At 49.1% G+C, this 26958-nt stretch overlaps 1 protein-coding gene across 5 annotated transcripts in view; it reads right to left on the minus strand.

Moving 5' to 3' along the window:
- Positions 1–10301: 10301 nt before the first annotated feature.
- Positions 10302–26958, minus strand: part of LOC140399103 (dual specificity testis-specific protein kinase 2-like) — a 153916-nt gene continuing 137259 nt past the window's right edge. For all 5 annotated transcript variants that reach the window (XM_072488270.1, XM_072488268.1, XM_072488269.1 and 2 more), the window contains 3 exons: positions 25574–25657; positions 23126–23212; positions 10302–15572 (listed from right to left, as the gene is read on the minus strand). In XM_072488270.1, coding sequence (XP_072344371.1) covers positions 15471–15572; positions 23126–23212; positions 25574–25657 — 273 coding nt within the window. In that variant the 3' untranslated portion in view covers positions 10302–15470. The remainder of the gene's footprint in view (positions 15573–23125; positions 23213–25573; positions 25658–26958) is intronic.

Raw genomic sequence — 26958 nt, forward strand, 5'->3', positions numbered from 1 at the left:
CCAAATCTTAATTGCATATCGTATGGCAGTATGGCATATTGCTATTTTGAAAATTGCAATGGTCATCTTATTCACTTGAAGCTACCATGCTCGTTTGTACAAGTAGAGGGAATCTGCTGAAGCCGCTATTGCTCATGCATTTTTAATTCCAGATGCCCCTGGCTGTTTTATCTGGCAAAAACTTCACGAGTATCAGAGTGATTTTCAATTAGTTTGCAAACTAAAATGTCTACCATTGGATGGCCTGCAAATGGTTAACCACTTTGCACTGCCAAGCACATTGGAACTAGTTCAACAGTTTTTTTACAATATTAAGGAGGAAGTCTTCAGGGTGCATTTCAAGATATGAATTTTTAATTCCCATCACTGCTAAATCAGTTACCCTGCCCTCCAAGTAGCTGAACGTAATTGCTCAGCCTGTACAGCAGATGGCTGTTCCTGGAATTTATATCAGAGCCCCTTTGGATGTTTCAGCACAGCAATTTCGTGGGTTGGCTTTGCTGGTCCCTTTCCAGCTCTCTATTGATGGTCTTGAAACAGTATGTGCTTGTAAATTATTGCACTTTCTTTCTCTCTACCAAATTGCTTTTCATCCGGAGGGAATGTTTTCTCTCGCTGGAAGCTCAAAGGTCCCGTGATAGCAGACTTGCAGGCTTACAGATATCACCTCCTTTACTGTAAGGGAAGCAAGCGTACAGTCTTCGGTGGAGCTCTTAAATGTATTTTCACACTTTGAAGGTGAGCAGGATCCAAGTACAATGCTTGAGAGCTGGTAAAAGGCAGCCCGGAGATGGGCTGGGATGTGGGAGGCTTTGTAAAACAGTGGCAAGAGGCCTCGAGAGTGGAACCCAATGCTGCCTTCGATATTCTCGGGGGCAGGAGCCCCAGTGGCCCCAGCTGTAGCTGCTCTCCGACTTGAGGCGTGCACCTGATTAAACTAATTCGGGGCACGTCCCCATCCAGCCAACCCCTGCTGATATTTAACAGGCTTTTGAAATGGTGGCCACCATGTAATCTTTATTAGTGTCACAAGTAGGCTTACATTAACACTGCAATGAAGTTACTCTGAAAATCCCCTAGTTGCCACACTCCGGTGCCTGTTCGGGTAAAGTGAGGGAGAATTCAGAATGTCCAATTCACCTAACAGCACGTCTTTCGTGACTTGTGGGAGGAAACTGATGTGTTGGGTGCTCTGGATCAGTGGAACACATACAGGCCACCAACACTTAAAATAGTGCAACACTATTTTATTAAGTTAGAAACTGTTGAACATACTTTAACACAATGTTCGATTAAACTAAAGACCTATGCCTGCCCTAACCAGTCTATGCACTCAGCACATGGTGAAGATCTGTGCTGTAAGCTGTAAGCTCTGTCCTTCTAGGAGGCTGCATCCCGAATGAGCGGGAACTCTGATGCCTCCTGTCTTTGTAGTGAGTGTGCTCTAACTGGGGATTGGCTGCGGTGTTGTGTGTGTTGATTGGTCTTGCTGTGTGTCCATCAGTGTGTGTGTCTGCACCATGATATACTGCTGTATATTATGACAGAAACCGGAGCACCTGAAGGAAACTCACGCAGACACGGGGAGAACGTGCAGACTCCACACAGTGACCCAAGCTGGGAATTGAACCTGGGACCCTGGCACTGTGAAGCAACAGTGCTAAACACTGTATGGATGATAAGGTAAACTCTGGCAATTTCCCAAGACGGTTCCCAGTGAGAGGCCCTACCTTTCATCACGGCGACTGACCCCATGGTTGTGTTGCTGCAGCTTCATCTTCTCCTGCTTTTATGTATCAGCAGATTAATATCTGTATTCTGCCAACATTTATTGTTATAGTGCTTGCTAAATCATGCAGCTGGAAGGTGCCTACCGCCCCCCCCCCCACACACACTCATCCAGGCATGCCTGCCAGGCCAAGCAAGGCAAAAAAAAGAACCTACCTGACCGTCACGGGTGTCTCAACTTAGAGCTGACATCTTTTTCATGACACTTCAGCAATGTTCACCTTCCATCAGTGATGCTGCCAATCTGCTGGCGCCCTGATTGTTCTGGAAGGCAGGCCGCTATCCTCAATTGGATGGCAGTCTTGGTGGCAGCCAAATCGGGGCCTCCACCAGTAAAATGCTATCCAGGTTCCCACTATCTACCTGGGTAAGAAGGGTTCCACCTTTTGGCGGCAAGACCATTTGCCTCTCGGAAACAATCCAACATTTGTTTCCAATCAGTTAGATTCCATGGAATTTGGTGAGAAAAGTTTTAACTAGATCCTGCCAATCATGGTCTGGAATTCATCCCAACATGATGACTTGGAATGGGTATCATTTAAAAAATATATATTTATTGGTATGTTCCAGTTTTTACAGAGTAACAGCTCAAGTGTATCTGGTATTTACAAATAAAGTTGTTTCTTATGTACCCTCTTAGTGCTCACTTAGTGTCACATACTGCGTTCTGCTTCTTTCTGTTGCTGTTTTTAGTAGTTATCGTTACGGGGGAGGGGGAGGGGGGGGTGTGCAAGGCCCCTCCCCTCCTCCATGTTCCGTTCTGTGATTCCCTAGGGTTCCCTTCTCTCTCTTCCCCCCCTCTGCCTCTTTCCCTTGTGCGTGTGTCCTCCTTCGTTTTTCTCCCTCCCTCTTCCCCCCCCCCCTCTCCCTCCCCCTTTCCTAATCGCTATTGGCCTCGATCAGGTCTTGGAACAGGCTGATGAATGGCCCCCATAATTTGTGGAAGTTCTCGTCCAACCCTCGGATGATGAATTTGATCTTCTCCAGGTGGAGAAATTCCGAAAGGTCTGCAAGCCAGTCTGCAGCTGTGGGTGGTGCTGCTGATCGCCAGCTGAGCAGGATTCTCTGGCGTGCAATTTGGGAAGCGAAAGCCAGGGCGACTGCCTTCTTCACCATATGTAGTTCTGGCTGATCCAATACCGCAAAGACTGCCACTCTTGGTCATGGCTCCACCCTCACACCCACGCCCTTGGACATCATCTCAAAGAAGGCTGTCCAGAACCCGACAAGTCTGGGGCAGGCCCAGCACATGTCGGCATGGTTGACCGGACCACCCTGGCACCATGCACATTTGTCTTCCACCTCCGGGAAGGACCTCCTGCTCATTCAGGTTCTGGTTAGGTGAGATCTGTGCATCACATTGAACTGCCTGTTGCTTCGTCTAGCGCAGGAGGTGTTGTTGGCCCTAGGCAGTGCTTCGTTCCAGAGTCCCCAACCCACTTCCGTTCCCAATTCATCCTCCCATTTTCATCTGGCTTCGTCCATGGGAGTCTTGCCCTATCCAGCAACAATCCTTACAGTTCCCCCCCTCCTTACTGTCTGTAGTGGTATGTATTAGGGGTAGTACGGTACCCAGTGATGCCGAGAGGCTATTGGTGGACAGACACTGGGTCCTGATTGGATCTGCCACCTGCTGGCTCCACCCAGTAAGGCGGAGTATAAGAAACAGGGTTCTCCCAGCAGGCGCATTCTGTAACCGAGCTGCTGGGGAACAAGTCTGCGTAATAAAGCCATCAATTGACTTCATCTCTTCTCGCCTCGTGAGTGATTGATTGTGCTACAATTTATTACGCACACTTTAAAGGACTATGGAGCTCCGGATCGCCCCGGAGTGTCTGCGAATCAGCCCCCATACAGCAAACCCAGCGGCCACTTTTAAACACTAGCTAGCGTGCTTTGAGGGATACCTCCGAATGGCCCCCGGCAGACCTACAGAAGACCAGAAAATGCAGGTCCTGCATTCCAGGGCGAGTCCGGAGATCTACACGCTCATCGAAGACGCGGAGGATTTCCCGATGGCGCTACCATGCTGAGAGGGATCTACATTCGGCCCATAAACCAGGTCTACGCACGCCATCAACTCGCGATGAGATGGCAAATCCTTGGAGAATCATTGGACGAGTTCTACAGCGTGCTGCTAATATTGGGAAGGAGCTGCAACTGCCCATCGGTGACGGCTAACGAACATACGGAACTCCTAATCAGGGATGCTTTCGTAGCAGGTATGACCTCATCCCAAATTCGGCAGCGACTGCTGGAAAGAGAGACTCACTGGGGCTCACGGAGGCATGGGCCTTTGCGGCCTCCCTCGATGTGGCCTCACAGAATGCCCGCGCTTACACTCCCGACCGCGCAGCAGCCCCTTGGGCTCCGTGGACCCCGCCGCGACCGACTCCCCGGCACCCCCCATCCCTCCCCACAAGCATGCATGGCAAGAGCACCAGACCACCCGGGGGGACCCCGCTGCTATTTTTGCGGGCAGTCGAAACACCCCCGGCAGCGCTACCTGGCCCGCTCGGCCATCTGTAAATGTTGCGGCAAGAAGGGGCACTATTCAGCGGTGTGCCAGTCCTGGGGGGTTGCCGCAATCTCCGGGGGAGAACTGGGACCACAGACTCAACCCCCCCCAATGATCCATGTGCGGCCAATGGGCGCCAGGGACACCAGCATGGACGGCTCCACGGGTCCTGAAGAAAATGCCCCGATGCAGCAACCGCGATTGGCTTTGGTGACCCTGGACCAGTCGCAGCCCCGGATGCTCCAAACGGCAACGACAACGGTGCTGGCTAACGGGTATGAAACGCCATGTCTGATCGACTCTGGGAGCACGGAAAGTTTTATCCATCCGGATACGGTAAGACGCCGATTTGTTTCAATCCACCCGAGTACCCAAAAGACTTATCTGGCAGCGGGATCCCATTCCGTAGAAATCAAAGAGTTCTGCATCGCGAACCTAATGGTGCAGGGGAGAGAGTTTAAGAATTACCGACTTTATGTCCTCCCCCCACATCTGCGCTCCCACACTCCTGGGGTTAGATTTTCAATGTAACCTTCAGAGTTTAATGTTCCAATTCGGCGGCCCTATACCCCCACTTACTATCTGCAGCCTCGCGACCCTCAAGGTTGAACCGCCTTCCTTGTTTGCTAACCTCACCCCGGATTGCAAACCCGTCGCCACGAGGAGCAGACGGTACAGCGCCCAGGACCGAACATTTATCCAGTCTGAAGTCCAGCGGCTGCTGAAGCAAGGCATAATCCAGGCCAGCAATAGTCCCTGAAGAGCTCAGGTGGTAGTTGTAAAGACTGGGGAGAAGCAGAGGATGGTCGCAGACTATAGTCAAACCATCAATAGGTACACGCAACTAGATGCGTACCCTCTCCCCCGCATATCCGACACGGTCAATCAGATTGCACAATACAAGGTCTTTTCCACTGTGGACCTTAAGTCCGCATATCATCAGCTCCCCATCTGCCAGAGCGACCGCAAGTACATTGCCTTGGAAGCAGACGGGCGGCTCTACCACTTTTTAAGGGTTCCATTCGGCGCCACTAACGGAGTCTCAGTCTTCCAATGGGAGATGGACCGAATGGTTGACCAGCACGGTTTACGGGCCACATTCCCGGACCTCGACAATGTCACCATCTGCGGCCATGACCAGCAGGACCACGACGCCAACCTCCGCAAATTCCTCCGGACCGCTAACACCCTGAACCTCACCTACAACAGGGAAAAATGCGTGTTTAGCACCGACCGTCTAGCCATCCTTGGCTACGTAGTGCGTAATGGAATGATATGCCCCGACCCTGAACGCATGCGCCCCCTTATGGAGTTCCCCCTCCCTCACTGTTCCAAAGCCCTGAAACGCTGCCTGGGCTTCTTCTCTTATTACGCCCAGTGGGTCCCCAACTACGCGGACAATGCCCGCCCGCTAATTCAGCCCACTGTCTTTCCCCTGTCGACAGAGACCCGCCAGCCTTCAGCCGCATCAAAGCAGATATCACAAAGGCCACGATGCACGCAATCGACGAGTCCCTCCCCTTCCAAGTCAAGAGCGACGCATCCGACATAGCTCTGGCGGCCACTCTCAACCAAGCGGGCAGACCCGTGGCCTTTTTCTCCCTCTACGCTAACGGGACGCTCTCCGTGCTCCCAGAGTCGATCAGACATGGTGTTTCGTACCCGTTAACCAGCACCATACCCTCCACACTTCAGAAATCCGCCACTCCTCAGTGGAAAAGGAAGCCCAAGCCATAGTAGAAGCTGTGCGGCATTGGAGGCATTACCTGGCCAGTAGGAGATACACTCTCCTCACTGACCAACGGTCGGTAGCCTTCATGTTCGATAATGCGCAGCGGGGCAAGATCAAGAACGACAAGATCTTGCAGTGGAGGATCGAACTCTCCACATATAATTATGAGATCTTGTATCGTCCCGGAAAGCTGAACGAGCCGTCCGATGCTCTATCCCGCGGCACAAGTGCCAATGCACAAGTGGACCATCTCCAAGCCCTCCAGGAGGACCTCTGCCACCCGGAGGTCACTCGGTTCTATCACTTCGTGAAGACTCGCAACCTCCCCAACTCCGTCGAGGAGGTCCGAACAGCCACCAGGTACTGCCAAATCTGCGCAGAGTGCAAGCCGCACCTTTTCAGGCCAGATAGAGCGCACTTGATAAAGGCTTCCCGTCCCTTTGAGCGCCTCAGTCTGGACTTCAAAGGCCCCCTCCCCTCCACCGATCGCAACACATACTTCCTAAACATGGTTGACGAATACTCTTGTTTCCTTTCGCCATCCCCTGCCCCGACATGACCGCGGCCACAGTCATTAAAGCCCTCTGCACCATCTTTACACTGTTCGGTTTTCCCGCCTACATCCATAGCGATAGGGGGTCCTCCTTCATGAGCGATGAACTGCATCTGTTCCTGCTCAGCAAAGGCATCGCCTCGAGCAGGATGACCAGTTAGAACCCCCGGGGGAACAGTCAGGTAGAGAGGGAGAACGGTACGGTCTGGAAGACCGTCCTACTGGCCCTACGGTCCAGAAGTCTCCCAGTTTCCCGTTGGCAGGAAGTCCTCCCGGATGCCCTCCACTCCATCCGGTCGCTGCTGTGTACCACAACTAATCAAATGCCTCACGAGCGCCTCCTTGTCTTCCCTAGGAAGTCCGCCTCCGGAACGTCACTTCCGACCTGGCTGGCAGCCCCAGGACCCATCTTGCTCCGCAAGCATGTGCGGGCGCACAAATCGGAGCCGTTGGTCGAGAGGGTTCATCGCCTCCATGCGAACCCTCAATATGCCTATGTGGCATACCCCGACGGCCGACAGGACACGCTCTCCCTGCGGGACCTGGAGCCCGCTGGTGCTCCCACACCCCCCAACACCAATCACCCCCTCCCTCCCGCCGGCGCACCCCACAGTCGCTCCCTTCCCCGGTGGATCAGACCTCCTCCCATGCCCGCCCAGGAGTAGTGAAACAGGAACAAACATCGCGACGCTCCCAGAGACGACAGTGCCCGAGCCAGCGCCTGCACCACCACCGGAGCTGAGACGATCGGCAAGGATGACCAGGTCACCCACTCGACTCATTGAATCTGCGTGACGAAGCAAGATCTGTAAATAATTCAGTAGCCCAGGAAAAGCGGCATTGTAAATAGTTAACCATTGATATCGATGCATAGCCACTGTGTTAATGGAATCCCATTACCGAGCTTGTAAACCCCTACCACCATGCGACCCACCACCCCGCCAGTTTTCTTTTTAACAAGGGGTGAATGTGGTGGTATGTATTAGGGGTAATACGGTACCCAATGATGCCGAGAGGCTATAGGTGGACAGACACTGGGTCCTGATTGGATCTGCCGCCTGCTGGCTCCACCCAGTAAGGCGGAGTATAAGAACCCGGGTTCTCCCAGCAGCCGCATTCTGTAACCGAGCTGCTGGGGAACAAGTCTGCGTAATAAAGCCATCGATTGACTTCATCTCTTCTCGCCTCGTGAGTGATTGATTGTGCTACACTGTCCATGTTGATTACTTCCTCTAGTATTTTCACAGTAACTTCATTGCAGGGTTAATGTAAGCCTACTTGTGACACTAATAAAGATTATTATTATTAGTAGTAGTGTCTTTCTTGGGCCCCTGGGGTACCTTGCCGTCTCCTTGCGGGAAATGTGTTTCATTCGGAGGTGCCTGAGTTCCTGTCCTGTCGGCATGTCCAGGTCCTCCGTTAGTTGGTCCAAGTTTGCGAGTCTGTATCCTATGTAAAATCCCTGACAGCTAGCGTCCCCCGGCCCTGTCTCCATTTTTTAAAGATGCCGTCAAGCAGGGCTGGCGGTAATTTGTGTTTGCCGCAGATGGGAGCCATCTCGGTCAAACAGGAATGCTGCCTCATTTGGTTCCATGTTTTCAGTGTGGCTGCCACCACTGGGCAGGATGTGTACTTTGTTGTGGGGGGTGGGAGCGGTGCCGTGGCGAGGGCCCGGAGGGTCATTACCTTGCAGGAGCACTCCTCCAGCCTCACCCATTCCGTGTTTGGTTCTCGTGTCCATCCCCATAACTTCTAGGCTGAGAATGGGTATCATTTAAACACTCCAACAATTCAGTAAAATTGGGATCAAATTCCTTCGGAATGTTTAATATGCCCACCCCATAGGGTGAGTTTCCTGCTATGGTAATAAGTGTCGATGACTTACACGAATATATAACAATTATCCCAAAAGAAAAAACATATTTAAAAAGCTCACTTCCTCCCTAAGGACCAAGGTCACAAGGCAAAAATCTATTGGTCAGCCCATTCTCTCTCTCGTTCATCCATTTAAAAAAATGATTTTAATTGCCTTGTGAATGTTGTTCACTTGATTCTGATTTCTCAAATGTTCTTAAATGCTCATTTATTTTTAAACAATATTAAAACCCCCATCACCCCATCCCAACTTCATGTGATTAGTGTAATGTAAAGGAAAGAAAATCACCACTTATGAGGTGATTTAGGATGGTTAGCTGAGGGAAAGAGAGGGAAAAAAACAAAGGGATTTATTGTTGAGCTTGTGCCAGTAAAGCCTTGGTCTATTTCAAAGCTAAAATGGGCAAAGGACATATGCGTTTGCCCCACCCAACCAGAAGTCATTTCACTTGGTTTACGATTTTTATTCGGTCACAAGGAGGAGTTTGGAATTCAGATGGAGAAACAATTTTAATTATTGCTGTTACTCTGTATATTCTCATCGTTGAAAGTATAAAGCAGCTTAACTATATTTAGTCTCATCTCATTGAAGTGTCATCAGCCCAGGCACTGAAGATTGGAGATGTACACGCAAGGACCAATGTTCCCTCTAAGCCGCACAACCCAGAAGCTCCCCCAGAAGGCTGCACACATTAGTCTCTTTAAGTATGGCATCTGGGTCCACAAAATGTAAAGGATCTACACACTTGAATGAATTGGCCACGCAGCACAAAAAAAAAATTAGGGGTATGTTGATGAAGACATATGAAAAAGAAAACAAGAGCAATTAATGAGGAAAAAGAGAGTTCCATTTTTGGCATGCTTAGCAGGGTGTTTGTTGGCGAAGCAGCGGCGAGAATGATCCCGCTATCAAATGGGTCTCAGGGTTTTTTTCTGGCCTCGGCGAGGAATGCCCCGCTGAGGCTGCCCTTATCTTCATTTCCTGCACTGACGAGCTCTTGACATGCAGGAGGAGATCAGGGCACCATTTTTAAATGCCGCCCTAATCTCTCAACCCCATCCATTGCTGTATCTGGATCCCTCCAATGCCCTAACTTACTTGTTCGGGGTCCTTGAGCCCCCTCATCCCACCTCCTAAGGGCAGGGCTTTCCCGGACAACCTGCCACCTGGGCACCGCCGGTCTGGCAGTGCACTGTCAGGGTTCCCAGATGGCAGTGCCAAGGTGCCAGACTGGCGGTGCCCAGGTGACAGCAGGAGTTCCAGGATACCACCCTACCCAGAACCTGACCACACTGGGGCCTCCGATGGCCTGGGAGACAACACTCACCCCCCACCGTTACGCCTGGTGGTCTCCCAGGGGCGGGCATTCAATGCTGCTGATACCGTTCCTCCCCCCAGATCACACAATCATGTCAGCCATCAAGGTCCTTAAGCTCTGTTCTCTTCTTTAAACCTCTTTACCTCTCTCTACTCCTTTAAGACTGCTTGCAGCTTTAATTTTTGACCAAGCACAGTCACCTGCCTTAATACTACCTTCTTTGATTCAGTACCAATATTTGGCTGTCACAATCTTGTGAAGGGCCTTTGAATATTTCACTGTATTAAAGGAGCGTTCATAAACGCAGATGTTGCTGGTGAGATTGTGAGCAGCACTGATCACTTCCTGCCGTCACCACTGCCGCAGGGGATTATCAGCAGACTTGAAATTTGTAATGGTGGCAATTTCAAAGTTATTTTAAATATAAATCAAGTTTTCCTAAAGCTATCTATTGATTGTCCTAAGTACATTCATCTCACATTCATCTCTTCAATCAAGAAGTAAATGAATCCAAAATTCTTTCATTTAACTTTTATTGTTTTAAAACTATTATACGTATCAATGGATGAAGAACCCCTTGCCATCCTTGACTATAATGTAGATAATGGAATTTTAAAAAGAAAATTGAAATGTCAATATTAACAAAATATGCATTATTAAATGTTTTTAGTAATAAGTGGCAGCTAGCTCATGTTTTCAATCACAAAAGGCAAATGCAAGTCAAAAAGCAGCTTCTTGTGTATGTTCAATTCTGCGCAATGGTTTTCAATCATTTAGCACCATCTAGAACCTGCAGGAACTGACCAAACCACATGCTTTTGTCTGTAAGCACATCTATATACAGATAAGATATGAATATATACATATCATCAGTCCACAACTGTACAGTACTTAATATATACAGCTATAAACAAGACTTAACAGAAACAGGTGAGAGTATACTCTGTGAACAAGGACTGTAAAACCACAGACTGATTCCTTGGCATACATTCGGAACAAGTGAGACAAGTAATTGCAATGCAATTCTACACAGCACAGAAACCACTGCAATGCTGTTCCTTACTTGTTCGAACCAGTTTCACGGCCAAATTTTAAAATCAGTTTCTGATAGGTCTTACAATCCTTAATGACTTCATGTGAAAAATAGCTCCCCAAATATTTTAAATTTGATTTTACACTTTCAATACGCATGAAAGGTATTTTTTGTAAAAATAAAATGGTCCCCATTGGTATTAATTTCCCCATCAAGGCAACTGGCATGAAATTTTTCCCTAAACTTGGTTGGTGTTAAGTCAGTAGCATTGGCGAAATAACGGCAGCTCAAATTGTCTCTTTGTTGAAAGGTGTTCTGACCTTCCCTAAATCCCTGGGGGGAAAGCAGCGCACGTTCGACTCAATTAGTTGCTCAAATCGCTCAATCCAAATGAAGAAATTACTTTGGAACAGTAGTGGGCGGACAAGCCCTGCCTGGCACAACATAGCGATAGTCTGGGCAGGATTCTCCCTCCGTCCACGGCAACGGGATTCTCTGCTCCCGTTGCGACGAATGGGAGATTTGGCTGAGCACTGAATCCTCTGTCCTCGCTGGCAGAGACACGCAGCGGAGAATCCCGGCCAATGTATCTCCAATATTTTACACAATTGAGCAGTTTTTTAAAAAAAGTCCATAACTTAAGAAAAGCTCAAAAGTGCACATTGGAGGGCTTCACTTTAAGGTTGCTGGTCAAGTGCTCCTGTCCCAAAGAGAAATTGTTTAATTGCACTTGGTACAGCCAGTTAAATCAGAGAAGCTCCAAGCAACACAGCATAAACATAAATGAACCAATTTATACAAAACAATACTGTAAATTAAGAGATATGCTGCATTTCTCTCCAGTTTCCATAAACCACACTACACTTGTGTATTAAATACTGCAAATCTACATTATATTCATACACTGTTAAATGCTACTTATTTATTTTATAGTTAGCATTAGAAACTTTTAAAACATTTAATTTGTATTTGTTCTATGGCAGATAGCTAAAGGGAAATAATTCAGTAATGAAAGTGTAAAATCACCTTCATGTCGGGTAAGGAACTGTACAGTAACTATTCTCTACCTCCAAAGGTTGGACTTGAGCATGGTCCGCCATGACAACGTTTGTATCTTTTCATCCGTTAATGCAATTGCTGCACCTTTCTGAACCAGTAATGGCAGAGTTTTAAACCAATTGAGATGATGATGGTTGTATTCCACAGATTTGGAGACATCAAAAGTGGCACTTGGGATTCAAAATCTATTCATACACTATGCAATGATTTCACCACTTTACTAAGCTATCTAGTGATGTGGTTTAACTATCCCAAATTAGAGCTTAAGAAAGCCAAGGGAGAATGTTTGGTCTTTAAATTCAGGTCTTCTCTTTAGGGTATTTTTGCTCTGCTGTCAGTAATATAAAAATGTTACCATTGTGTTCAGTCCTATCTTTTCTCATGAAAATGTTTACTTATGCTAGGTACAGTTGCACCCTTAGTACCACAACTGGGTGTTTGCTACCCCTACCACAAGCATCCACTCTCTCCACCACCGACAAACAGTGGCAGCCGTATGCACCACCTACAAGATGTACTGCAGGAACTCACCAAGGTTCCTTAGGTGGCACCTTCCAAACCTGCGACCACTACCATCTAGAAAGAAAAGAGCAACAGATAACTGGGAACCCCACCACCTGGACGTTCTCCTCCAAGTCACTCACCACCCCGACTTGGAAATATATTGGTGTTCCTTCACTGTCGCTGGGTCAAAATCTTGGAACTCCCTCCCCAAATAGCACTGTGGATGCACCTACACCTCACAGACTGCAGCAGTTCAAGAAGCGAACTCATCACCACCTTCTGAAGGGTAACATGGAATGGGCAATAAATGCTGGTCTAACCAGCGACAATCACATCCCATAAATATTTTTTTTTAAAATGTAATCCCGGGGGTAACTGTTTGCAGGCTATTTTCACAATGAACGGCATCATAACTGAGCCTCGTCCTTTCTGATTCACACAAACATACTTTCTGGCCATGATCTACAGCAGGGGTGGGGTGGTTGCTCTTTTCCCCTCCAAACATGAGGTGATAGTTGTTAAAGCCATTTGTACCATTATCCTAAATTTAATTAGCTAATATAGCCATGATCAAGAACCAAGCCTTATATCAACATAGGTTTCAGTTTGCAGTGCCTTTTAATTGGTACCTTGGCCAATATTTTGCCCTAAAATTAACAGTCACATGAAAAAATCGCCACTGGGGCAACTTTTCATTCTGAGGTCTGACGCCAGGAACATTTTCTGGTCCTGATCTCGCATCATGGTAGTAATGTGATGAAATCCTCAAAGTGGTAGTGTCTAATTGACCCGGAGGTGAGTTAAACGCTCAGTTAGAGCAGCCCCATGGTTTTCTGATGCCTACCTAGAGGCTTTGCTCAAGACTATGGTGGACAGAAGAGCTGTACTCTTCCCTTCATTCGGAAGAGAGACGGACAAAGTAGGCATGAGGCTAGAGTTGGTCACAGATGCCAGCAGGCTCATGTTCCTCTCTAGAGTCTAAACACACTCTCCTCGCAAAATCAAGCCTCTTGGCTCCAGCCATGGTAACTCAGTGTCACTCCATTGGTTTCATTCACCACTTTTGTGTAACCTTTTCACATGAGCGCTAATGGCTCCCCACTGTGTTCCTGGCAGCTATACATAAACATATTCCATACCTCCCATGTTCGCCATGAAAATTGCTACCTGATGCTCTCCATACTCTTAACAGGCTTTCCCAGAAGCTGAACAAACTAACGATAGGAGGGGTGAACATTGTGAGCTGTGCCATCCCAGGCTTCCTTTGAAAGAATAGACGTGTCGCTCAGGAACCAGTGACCTCTTTCGAGTACCTGCATGCACCTGAACTTGCTCCCATTAACGGTTGAAAATTCAAACCATTATCCCTGTGGGCTTAGTTTTGACCTTGTGTGAAAACTGGCCACTGTGTTTCCTACGTTATGACGGTGACCAGATTTCAAAAATACTTAATTAGCTGTAAAACGCTAATCCTGAGGTTTGTGAAAGGCCTTCTATAATTTCAAGTTCTTAATAACTGAACCATCAAGGGAACTCCTACATCCAACTCCCCAATAGAACTCTGAATAACCAGTGTTTCTTTTTCGGATAATGTGTAATTAATTCATCACTGGTGCAGATACGAATTACCTTTGATTAGTTTTCAGTCAGAATAGTACTTACGGTACTTGATAAAGTGAGTACCACAAGTATTGTTGAGTTAGAACTCAATCTTTTCACATAATTAGTTTGAAAAACACATTTATCAGAGGATAATTAATTGCTACTATCCTTGCTGGAATGTCACCCAATAAAGGAGGATGTCAGCTTGATACACCAGGGTTCATTTCTTTCATTAAATTCACGATAGGTTGAATCACAGTGAACCTGTCTTTTTTTGAAAGATTTTGCAATTCTTGGCTCAGGAATGTTGTCTGCTGCTGTTTGCTTTTGAAGTTTCATAGGGACACTATGCTGCCTTCTTCAGCGCACACAATACAGTAAATACGAGGCATTCTTTGTTAAGGCAGACGAGTGTCACTGAAGGATAAATAAAACATTAGGTTTCAAAGTTGAATCCAGAAGGATTTGGAGCCAATCCACTAGAATTGGCTTTACTGAGCCTTGGTCTGAATTTCCAGTCAACTGACGGATGTACCTCTTTAGAATTCAGACCCATTCCCTCGATATCTTTCCCCTGTACAATGACTGTCTGTGGGTGAGGCACTTCTGTGGACAAAAACTGACCTCGATGTCTGATGGGTGGCAGTTGGGTGGAGCCAAGATCAGTTCACAAAACATTACTGTCAACCCTTTGGAGGTCAATTTCCTTGGGCCACAAATGCAAATTCAGGAAATATTGCTCCTACAATGTGGATTGTGCAATCTTGCTTCTTTCTCTGGTGCATGCTTTATGTTATTCAGCATCAGCAACTTACACAAAATCTGTTTAGCATAATGCGCTCAAAATACAGACTGAGATACACTGCAGAGAAAGTTCACTCATGAAAGAGTTAGGCAGTGAACTGACTCTTGTTGCATCGATAGCTTTAGCTTCACAGAAGTTGCATGTCCTACGAAAGTGGTTTTCAGGACATACATAACAGTCCATCAAGTATGGTGGATTAAATAAAAACACTTTTCTGCCTGGCAACCCAGAATCCAGATTTGTAATGGCAGTTTTTCAACAAATGCCTCACATTAAAACCTTGGTTTTGTTTATTGAAGGTGGGATAATTTGAACTTTGGGTAACAATGCAAAATAAAGCGATATCAAATCAGCCACCCAGACATCGCCCCCAAATTAAATTTCCATTAATGGACAAAATGATCCAAAGAGATAACAGGTGGCTGAATCAATATTGCCCATTTGACTTCATAACTCAAAGTCCAAATTGCGCTACTCCCCATGATTAACAAATTGATGTCGTTAGACGGTTGAGTGAGTCCTTTCGCTCTCTTGAGTGAATCAGCTTTTTCAAACACACGCTCAGTTCCCACAGGTCACAGATCCTTTTTTCCTCTTTTCTGTCTCTCTATAGGCTACATGACGATAACAGTAATTGCTGTCACCCACTCAGGTTTTCTCGCAGAGTCAAACACTGATAAGTTCACACAGTGATCTGATTGTCCTTATTTGGCTCCAAGCTTTCAGCGACCTCCTCAAGTTGGTCCAGTAATTCAGTGAAGGATGGCCTTTTAAAGGCATCGATCTGTGGGGGAAAAGCAGATGACATGTTTCCTGTTTGGGGGGCGTCTGAAATGATTTACAATTTTAAAGAAAAAGTACTGGCACGGTGTGGAGCTAAAATGAGGCTGTACAGGCAGAAATAATAACATCAAATTATGGCTGCCTTGCATGAATGTTCTTGCATTTTTAAAAATCCTGTCATTTACAATTACTTATTTCCCACAGTAGTGGAGCTTTGACATCTCAAAGATAGATATCTTACTCTGGGTGTTGATAGTAAAGTTCAGACTCCATCATATCACGTGTAAATAAACATAGTAAAATTGGGAATATCAAAGGCACTAAATAATCTTTCACTTATAAAACACATGCTGTGGTCTTGATCCATTTTATAACCAGCCATTTTGTCATTGCCAAAACAGTTCCAGCAGTTGACCATTGAGCTTGACCTCTGCTTTTCCACTAGTATTCTTGCCAATTGTAGCGCACAAAGACTCACGAGAGACGAATAGAGATGAAGTCGATGAGGCTTTATTAAGCGTGACTTGTTCCCCGCAGTTCAGTAACAGACTGGCCTGCGGGGAAGAACTCCTGGTTCTTATACTCCGCCTTCAGGGCGGAGCTAGAGGTCAACAGCCAACCAGGACCCGGGATCTGTCAGCCAATGACATCACGGCTTCACAGTCCCACATGACCCCTAATGCATACTACCACATTCACCCCTTGTTAAAAATGAACCCGGCGGGGTGGTGCTTCGCATGGTGGTAGAGGTTTACAAGGCTGGTCCTGGGAGGAAAAACTTTTGCATGTCATCACAGTATGTACAGGGTATTTTTTTTTTGTTTTGAACTATTTACAGTATTCGTAAGAGGGAAAAAGGGAAAAAAATTCTCGATAAAGTCCACAACATTCTAGTGTTACACCGATGCCACAAGTCGGTCGGGCAGTCTGGTCGTCCTTGTCGATCGCCTCAGCCCTGGTGGTGGTGGTGCTTGTTCCAGTGTTGTCGCCTCCGGGAGCTTTACGGTTTCTGCTTCAGCTTCACTTCTGGTCGGACCTGGGAGGAGGACCGATCCTCCCGGGAAGGGGGCTGTCGCGGGGTGCGCCGGTGGCAGGGAGGGGGTGATAGGTGTCGGGGGGGGGGGGGGGTGCGTGTTGCCGGCGGGCGCCAGATCTCGCAGGGAGACCGTGTCCTGTCGGCCGTCGGGGTACTCCACGTAGGCGTACTGCGGGTTCGCGTGGAGGAGGTGAACCCTCTCGACCAACGGGTCCGACTTGTGCGCCCGCACATGTTTCCGGAGCAAGATGGGTCCTGGGGCCGCCAGCCAGGTCGGCAGCGACGTTCCAGAGGAGGACTTCCTGGGGAAGACAAGGAGGCACTCATGAGGCGTTTGGTTAGTAGTGGTACACAGTAGCGACCGGATGGAGTGGAGGGTGTCCGGGAGGACCTCCTGCCACCGTGAAACTGGGAGATCTCTGGACCGTAGGGCCAGTAGGACGGTCTTCCAGACCGTGCCGTTCTCCCTCTCTACTTGCCCGTTCCCCCGGGGGTTGTAGCTGGTCGTCCTGCTCGAGGCTATACCCTTGCTGAGCAGGAACTGGCGCAGCTCGTCACTCATGAAGGAGGACTCCCTGTCGCTATGGACGTATGCGGGGCAACCGAACAGTGTGAATATGGTGTTAAGGGCTTTAATGACTGTGGCCGCTGTCATGTCAGAGCAGGGGATGGCGAAGGGGAAACGGGAGTACTCGTCCACCACGTTCAGGAAGTATGTGTTGCGGTCGGTGGAGGGGAGGGGCCCTTCGAAATCCAGACTGAGGCGTTCAAAGGGACGGGAAGCCTTGATCAGGTGCTCTCTATCTGGCCTGAAAAAGTACGGTTTGCACTCTGCGCAGATGTGGCAGTTCCTGGTGACTGTACGGACCTCCTCCACAGAGTAGGGGAGGTTGCGGGACTTTATAAAATGGTATAACCGAGTGACCCCCGGGTGGCAGAGGTCCTCGTGGAGGGCTTGGTGACGGTCTATTTGTATGTTGGCACATGTGCCGCGGGATAGGGCATCGGACGGCTCGGTCAGCTTTCCGGGATGGTACAAGATCTCGTAGTTGAAGGTGGAGAGCTCGATCCTCCACCTTAAGATCTTGTCATTTTTAATTTTGCCCCGCTGTGCATTATCGAACATGAAAGCTACCGACCGTTGGTCAGTGAGGAGAGTGAATCTCCTGCCGACCAGGTAATGCCTCCAATGTCGCACAGCTTCCACTATGGCTTGGGCTTCCTTTTCCACTGATGAGTGGCGGATTTCTGAGGCGTGGAGGGTTCGGGAGAAGAAGGCCAGGGGTCTGCCTGCTTGGTTAAGGGTGGCCGCTAGAGCTACATCGGAGGCGTCGCTCTCGACCTGGAAGGGGAGGGACTCGTCGATGGTGTGCATCGTGGCCTTTGCGATATCCGCTTTGATGCGGCTGAAGGCCTGGCAAGCCTCTGTCGACAGAGGGAAGGTCGTGGTCTGTATCAGGGGGCGGGCCTTGTCTGCGTACTGGGGGACCCACTGGGCGTAATATGAAAAGAACCCCAGGCAGCGTTTTAGGGCTTTTGAGCAGTGTGGGAGGGGAAATTCTATGAGGGGGCGCATACGTTCGGGGTCGGGGCCTATTATCCCATTGCGCACTACATATCCCAAAATGGCTAGCCGGTTTGTGCTAAAACGCACTTGTCCTCGTTGTATGTGAGGTTCAAGGCTTTAGCGGTCTGGAGGAATTTTTGGAGGTTGGCGTCGTGGTCCTGCTGATCGTGGCCGCAGATTGTTACATTGTCGAGATACGGGAACGTGGCCTGCAACCCGTGTTGATCAACCATTCGGTCCATCTCTCGTTGGAAGACCGAGACCCCGTTTGTGACGCCAAATGGGACCCTTAGGAAGTGGTATAATCGCCCGTCTGCCTTGAAGGCTGTGTACTTGCGGTCACTTGGGCGGATGGGGAGCTGATGGTAGGCGGACTTGAGGTCCACGGTGGAGAAGACCTTATATTGGGCAATCCGATTGACCGTGTCGGATATGCGGGGGAGAGGGTACGCATCTAGCTGTGTGTACCTGTTGATGGTCTGGCTATAGTCTTTGACCATCCTTTGCTTCTCCCCTGTCTTTACTACTACCACCTGTGCTCTCCAGGGACTATTGCTGGCCTGGATTATGCCTTCCTTCAGTAGCCGCTGGACTTCGGACCGAATGAATGTCCGGTCCTGGGCGCTGTACTGTCTGCTCCTAGTGGCGACGGGTTTGCAATCCGGGGTGAGGTTTGCAAACAAGGATGGGGGCTCAACCTTGAAGGTTGCGAGGCCGCAGATAGTGAGTGGGGGTATTGGGCCGCCGAATTTGAAAGTTAGGCTCTGCAGGTTGCACTGGAAGTCTAATCCCAGTAATGTGGGCGCACAGAGTTGGGGAAGGACGTAGAGCCTGTAGTTTTTAAACTCCCTCCCTTGCACCGTTAGGGTCACTATGCAGTAGCCTTTGATCTGTACGGAGTGGGATCCTGCAGCTAGGGAAATCTTTTGCGCACTGGGACGGATGGTCAAAAAACAGCGTCTTACCGTGTCGGGGTGGATGAAGCTTTCTGTGCTCCCGGAGTCGACCAGGCATGGTGTCTCGTGCCCGTTGATCAGCACCGTTGTTGTCGTTGTCTGGAGCATCCGGGGCCGTGCTTGGTCCAGCGTCATTGAGGCCAGACGTGGTCGTAGTGCTTCAGCGTCTTCCTCGAACCCCGTTGAAGCGTCGATGCTGGGGTCCATTGTTGCTGTCCAAGATGGCGGCGGGGTGAACAAAATGGCCGCCCCCATGCATCACACATGGCTGGGGGTCACAAGATGGCGGCGGGGGTGGACAAAATGGCCGCCCCCATGCGTCGCACAGGGCAGGGGGGTCCCAAGATGGCGGCGCCCCTCCTCCCCTCGTGGTGGCCGGGACCCAAAATGGCGGCGCCTGCGGGTCGCACATGGGGCACTGGGGGGGTTGGGGAGCGTTTGAAACGCGCAGGACTCCTTGTTCTCCGGGGACAGCGGTGGCCGGGACCCAAAATGGCTGCGCCTGCGGGTCGTACATAGGGCGCTGGGGGGGTTGGGGAGCGTTAGAAACGCGCAGGACTCCTTCTTCTCCTGGGACAGCGGCGACCTCACGGGACCGGCACACAGCCGCGAAATGGCCCTTTTTCCCGCAGCTCTTGCAAATCGCTGCGCGGGCCGGGCAGCGCTGCCGGGGGTGTTTCGCCTGGCCGCAGAAATAGCAGCGGGCCCCCCCGGGATGACTTGGAGTCTGAACCGTTCAAGCCGTGGGGTGGGGGGAGGCGGGTTTGTCGCGACGGGGGTCTACGGAGCCCAAGGGGCTGCCGCGCGGTCGGGGCCGTCCGCGCGGGCGTTTCGCGCGGCCACATCCAGGGAGGCTGCAAGGGCCCGTGCCTCTGAGAGTCCCAGCGACTCTTTTTCCAAAAGTCTTTGGCGGATTTGGGGAGTGTTCATACCTGCCACAAAAGCATCGCGAATCAACATGTCCGTGTGTTCAATCGCATTTACCGGCGGGCAGCTGCAGGCCCGTCCCAAAATTAGCAGCGCGGCGTAGAATTCGTCCAGCGATTCTTCGGGACTTTGCCGTCTCATTGCGAGTTGGTAGCATGCGTAGATCTGGTTCACTGGGCGAACATAGATGCTCTTTAGTGCTGCGAATGCCGTCTGAAAATCCTCTGCGTCTTCGATGAGAGGGAAAATTTCCGGGCTTACCCTCGAGTGCAGGATTTGTAGTTTCTGGTCTTCTGTGACCCGGCCGGGGGCCGTTCGGAGGTATGCTTCGAAACAAGTCTGCCAGTGTTTAAAAACTGCTGCTGAGTTCACTGCGTGGGGGCTGATCCTCAGGCATTCCAGGATGATCCTGAGCTCCATAGTCCTTTAAGCACGCTTAATAAATTGTAGCGCACAAAGACTCACGAGAGATGAAGTCGATGAGGCTTTATTAAGCGTGACTTGTTCCCCGCAGTTCAGTAACAGACTGGCCTGCGGGGGAGAACTCCTGGTTCTTATACTCCGCCTTCAGGGTGGAGCTAGAGGTCAACAGCCAACCAGGACCCGGGATCTGTCAGCCAATGACATCACGGCTTCACAGTCCCACATGACCCCTAATGCATACTACCACATTCACCCCTTGTTAAAAATGAACCCGGCGGGGTGGTGCTTCGCATGGTGGTAGAGGTTTACAAGGCTGGTCCTGGAAGAAAAAACTTTTGCCTGTCATCACAGTATGTAGAGGGTTTTTTTTTTTTTGTTTTGAACTATTTACAGTATTCGTAAGAGGGAAAAAGGGAAAAAAATTCTCGATAAAGTCCACAACATTCTAGTGTTACACCGATGCCACAAGTCGGTCGGGCGGTCTGGTCGTCCTTGTCGATCGCCTCAGCACTGGTGGTGGTGATGCTTGTTCCAGTGTTGTCGCCTCCGGGAGCTTTACGGTTTCTGCTTCAGCTTCACTTCTGGTCGGACCTGGGAGGACCGATCCTCCCGGGAAGGGGGCTGTCGCGGGGTGCGCCGGTGGCAGGGAGGGGGTGATAGGTGTCGGGGGGGTGTGAGTGTTGCCGGCGGGTGTAATGCATACTACCACACCAATCGTCATGCCTTTTGTCCTCTTTACATTCATTTTCATGCTTTCACCACTTAATTCATTATCTCCAGTACTATCTGTACAGCTTCTGCTGTGCTGATCACTAGGGACTGGTCATTTCTGGATCTCACTTAAGTTCACCAATTGACTTCCTACTTTGACACCTTCCAGGGCTTCATCTACTGCTTCTTTTGATCATGACTTCTGCATAGATGTAAAACATCATTGGTCATCATGAACAACCTTTTTCTCACCGTGCACTCATATTCCACCAGGTTCAGTTCCACTACTGTCCTAATTCTAGCAGTCAGTCCGCGTACAGAGCGACACTCATTCTTTTATCTCTCCCGTCAACTCTGATATCCTCCAGCATTGTTAACCCAGTTTCCCCAGCCAAAGGCTTGTTCCTGACCCACAAAGGAGGTCTAGATCCCTAGTTGATAGTCAGGGCAGGATTCTCTGATCCTGAGGCTAAGTGTTGACGCCGCCGTAAACGCTGTCACGTTTCTCGACGGCATCAACATGCCCTCAGGAGCAGAAATTCTGACTCCTACAGGGGGCCAGCACGCCACTGAAGCGACCCACGCCGCTCCAGCTGCCGATGCCCGGCGTCAGATGGGTGCCGCAGGTCTGCGCATGCGCAGTGGGACCGGCGCCAATGCAAGCATGCGCAGAGGCGCCCTTCTCCGCGCTGGCCCCGACGCAGTATGGCGTAGGGCTACAGGGGCCAGCGCAGAACAAAAGAGGCCCCCAGCCCGAGAGGCCGGCCCGCCGATCGGTAGGCACGATCGCGGGCCAGGCCGCAGCGGAGGCCCCCCTGGGGTCGGACCCCCTCTCCTCCCACCAGGCCGCCCCTGCATGCATCCACGCCCAGGTCCCGCCGGGTAAGAGCAGGTGTGAACGGCGCCGGCGGGACTCGGCTTTTTTTGTGTGCCGCTCGGACCATCCCGGGCCGGGAATTGCCGGGGGTGGCCCTCATAGAGTGGCCACCGACTTGCGCCGCGCCAACGCCAATGGCGCCGATTCTCCGCTCTCCGGCGTCAGGGCGGCGATTCGCGCCAGCCCCGGCGATTCTCCGGCCCGGCCCCGGGGTGAGGGAATCCCACCCTCTATGTTCCGTTCACTTAATACACTCATCACTGCTTTAGGCTCCCTATTCACAACCTTTCCTAAAACCAAATGGATCACAGCTGACATAATGGTTTGCTTTGTCTTCCAATCTATTTAAGTACCTGGAAAGCATGTTCTCAGGCGATGCTTACTGCCACAAAGAAATTGTAGCTGGAGTAATTGGAGGCAAACAATGCATTCTCTGAACATATAGAATTGCTTAGTATAGGAATGAGTAGCAAGCTTAAGGTGATAAGATACCGCACAAAAAGCTATTTAATAAGATAAGTGCCTATGGTGTTGAGCGTAATGTAACAGCATGGCTAGAGGATTGGCTAACTGATAGAAGATGGAGGGGACAGAGTCCCATGGGGTGTCTCTGTTGGGGTCTGATGTTGGGGTCTCTGATGGGTTGGGTCTGTTGGGGGGGGTCTCTGTTGGGAGTGTCTTTGATGGGGGTCTGATTGGTGGTCTCTGTTTGGGGTTTGGAAGGTTGGAGGGGGTGTCTGTTGGATAGGGTCTGTTGGGGGGTCTCTGTTGGGAGCTCTGTGGTGGCTCTCTGTTAGGGGTGTCTGTCGGGGTTGTCTCTGTTGGGGGTTTGGAGAGGGTCTGTTGGGGGTGTCTCTGTTGGGTTGTCTCCGTTGGTGGTTTGGATGGGGTCTGTGCCCTCGTGTTCCCAGGAGTGGAGGGTGCGGGGCATGCACAGCCCCTTGGACATGGCGGGATTGGAGAATCCCATTGCTGGCCAATGGCAGGTCGCCTCTGCTCGCTAAAAAAAAATGCCTTTGGGGTGGGGGTGCAATGGTAAGTCATAAATACGCCATACCTTACAGCAGTTAACAGTTAACTCCAGGACACGTTTTGGACAGCCATTCACCATTTCCTTGAATGCTTCAGCATTGAGTCCATAATCCTAGAAAATGTTTTGAGAAAATCTATTTAAGAATAATATTCAGCTTTTCTACCTGCCAAGTTAAACTGCATCAGGTTTCTCAGCCGGTGGGATTTTCTGTAGCGCCGGCAGCACACATATGCCCACGGGTTTCCCGGCGGCGTGGGGTGGTCACAATGGGAAATTCCATTGGTAGGTGGCGGGAACGGAGAATCCCGCTGCCGGTGAGGCAGGCTTATTTACTAGGCAATAGTTTAAAATTGCTTCTTTGGCACCAGTCAGCTTTTTGACAAGTAGATGCTAAGTTGGTTGCTGTGCAGGGCTAGAGAGGTTGTTCAGCAGAAATTAGACTTGGTTTCCACAGAATCCCTACAGTGCAGAAGGAGGCCACTCAGCTCATCAATATTATTGGGCACTTTGAAAGAGCACCCTACTCCATTCCCCCGTCTTATCCCCATAACCCTACCTAACCTGCACATCTCTGGACTGTGGGAGGAAACCAGAGCACCCAGAGGAAACCCATGCAGACACAGAGAGAACGTGGCAAATTCACATAGACAGCCACCCAAGACCAAAATTGAACCTGGGTCTGACGTTGTGCTAACCACTGTGCCACCGTGCCACCCATTAATGCCGTGACACATTAAAAACCAAGTTACACCTCATTCAACAAGGCACAAGCTTTGTCAGGGACATTCGTCTGAGATTAACAGCATAAAAAGTGGAAATCACTGTCAAAATCAAGTTATTTCTATCATTACCATCTGTAAAGACTTCAGCAATGCACCCTATGGAGGAGTTGTGGATCAATGCCAGTAACCCTGGGACTGTGCATATGTGAGTGTTAAAAGTTGCTGTCGGTTTCACAGAGAAATAACTGATGGTTTGGTTGAATTTCAAAAGCGACTACCCTCGCAATTACCTCAATCACTGTAAGGAACTTAGGGAAATCTTGAAGTCCTGAAAGGCGCTATATAAACGCAAGTGTGTCTTCTTTTTTTGTTTCCTGCTTTCTTTACCATTACCACAGCAAAAGCTGGTCTTTCCAGGGGCGGCACGGTGGCGCAGTGGTTAGCACTGCTGCCTCACAGGGCTGCGGACCCGGGTTCGATCCCGGCCCTGGGTCACTGTTTCTGCGTAGTTCTCACCCCCACACGCAAAGATGTGCAGGGTAGGTGCATTGGCTACGCTAACTGCCCCTTAATTGGTTGGAAAAATAAAAATAAAAGCTGGTCTTTCCAATGGAAGATTCTTCAACTCCCCTTTAATTGGTTCAAAAAAAAACTGTTTCCGGCTGTCTTCGTGAACATCTGCATTCGTCACATCTATAATTTATTCTAGTAACACAGGGTTACTGAAGGCTAAGTTCAGTCTGAGCACCTTTTGCACAATCAATATCACTTCCAGAGAGCAGCGGTGGGTTGATGGGTATAAATCCCCTGGTAGCCCTTCAACTGAGTGGCATTTCTGAGTCAATGACGTTCCTGTGGATCTGGAGTCACATGTAGGTCCGACCAGGTAAGGACGGTAAGTTTCCTGCCCAAAAGGACATTAGTGAAGCAGATTGTTTTTTATGACAATCAACAATGGTTTCATGGTTATCATTAGATTTCATATCCAGAATTTTATTGGATTAAAATTTTAGCATCTGCCATGGTGGAATTCGAACCGGGAGCCCCAGAGCATTATCCCTGGTCTCTGCAGTATTAGTCTGGTGACAATACCACTGTGACACCACCTCCACTACCAACATCCGTGTCAGGTCTTATCTTATGAAATTTGCTCTCAAAATCATGGTGTGACATCCAATTGAAAATATTCAGTTTTGCATTTAGAATGACCACCTACCTTCTCTCTCTTAACATTTAATTAACATTTAATTACAGTTGTGTAATTGTTGCTCTGTGACCGTGAATCGGGGAGGACATTGATAAATCATATGCTGGTTTATATTAGGATATTTAAGCATTCAATTTCATTCCCATCTACTTCGTTCAATGTGGAAATGAAAAAAAATGAAAGCCGGGGTTCTCCGTTGTGAGTCCGCCCTGTTACCGCGGCCAGCGAGGACGGAGAACGTGGCGCTCAGCCAAATCTCCCATTCACTACAAAGGGACCGGGGAATCCCATTGCCGTGAATAGATGGAGAATCTTTTAAATCTTTTTCTGTCGACCTCCACAATTCACTCAAGGGGATGATCGCATTCGGGCTTCCACTGTGTTAAACAAAAAGATTTAACCATCCAAAAGTTCAAATGATACAAAGTTTTTGAATTTAATCCATTCCCACCAAAAATGCCTCCATCATCGACTTAAAAGTACGATTTTCCTGCTATTCTGGAGGTTCAGGTGCGGACTGCTCACCAGTCAAGTTATAGGTACCTGCGTTCTGGGAAGAAATTCAGGATCAGCAGTGACTCTGCCAAGTATTTCACACAATACTATCCCAAAGGAGAAAACATCAACCTGAAAGATATATAACAGTTAAGAACAACTGTCAGTCCAGTGCCCAATATAATGCCAGACATCAACATACCTTCAAAAACTTGTGGATAATGGTATTTATCACAGCCGATAATGCACTTTCACATGATAGATCACTCAAAACTCTGGGTTTACAAAGTAAAAGTAAAACGTAACTCACAGGGTCTGCGTGGATGAGCATATCCCCCTTCCAAATTATGTAATCAAATTGTTCTTAAGATCTCTAATTATGTTATCCCAAGTGGTGCATTTTAGTATTCGTGCAAGAATTACATTAGAAAGAAATATAAATGGAAAGTGCAGAGTAGCAGAGTAGAGTAATGTGAACTGAGTGTAGTTTGCACGAATAGCGCATATCAACGCTATGGGTAAGATTTTCCAGGCCTGGTCGCTCTCAGGATCATCCAGTCCTGCCAAAGGTCAATGGACCTTTGGGTGAGCTCGCCCAATCTCCCGCAGTAGGTCCCACCATGGAGGGCCGGAACAGCCCGGCTTACATCTGGAAATAGCTGCGACCCTGAAGAAATCAAGTTCTAAGTCCTCCTGCTCTACACTTTGGCTAGGGCTGCTGTCTTCCTAAGTTTGAAGTAATTAGTAACCTCTTTGCGATTTACAGTGGGGAGGTCATTTTCAGTTGTGAATCGGACAGAGGCAAATTACGTCTGAGACATTGGATGGGATTTTCACTGCAACCCGCCTCATGTTTCGCAGCTACGGAGGCAACCCGCCAATGGCCGGCGGCGGGATCTTCTGGTCCCGCCTTTGTCAACGGGGTTTCCCGTTGAATGCGTCCCTCATCACTGGGGGACTGGAAGATCCCATCAGTGTGAATGGCTGAAAGATTCCGGCCATTAGATACATCAGAATTGCACTAAAATCTGAGGGACCATGAGCATGAGTAGGCCATTCAGCTTCTCTATCCTGCTCTTCCAGTAAATTAAACTGAATCTTGGCTAATCTGTACCTCAATATTCACTTTCACGCAATATCCCACAATACCTTTACCTCACAAAACTCTGTCCATTTCATTCTTGAAGATTTCAATCGACTCAGAATTTGTCTCTTTTTGGGAGAGAGAATTCCAGATATACACTATGAAAAATGCTTTCTGAATTCCCTCCTCAAAGATCTAGCTCTAATTTTAAGATTACATCCTTGTATTCCGGATATGTCCCATCAGGCAAAATAGTTTCCTCATATCTACTGTATAAATCACTTTATCATTTTAAACACCTGGAGTAGATTACACTTCAATCTCGTAAACTTGAGGGAATAAAAAACAA

The sequence above is a fragment of the Scyliorhinus torazame genome, chromosome 22, assembly GCF_047496885.1.
Source record: "Scyliorhinus torazame isolate Kashiwa2021f chromosome 22, sScyTor2.1, whole genome shotgun sequence".
Taxonomy (NCBI): domain Eukaryota; kingdom Metazoa; phylum Chordata; class Chondrichthyes; order Carcharhiniformes; family Scyliorhinidae; genus Scyliorhinus; species Scyliorhinus torazame.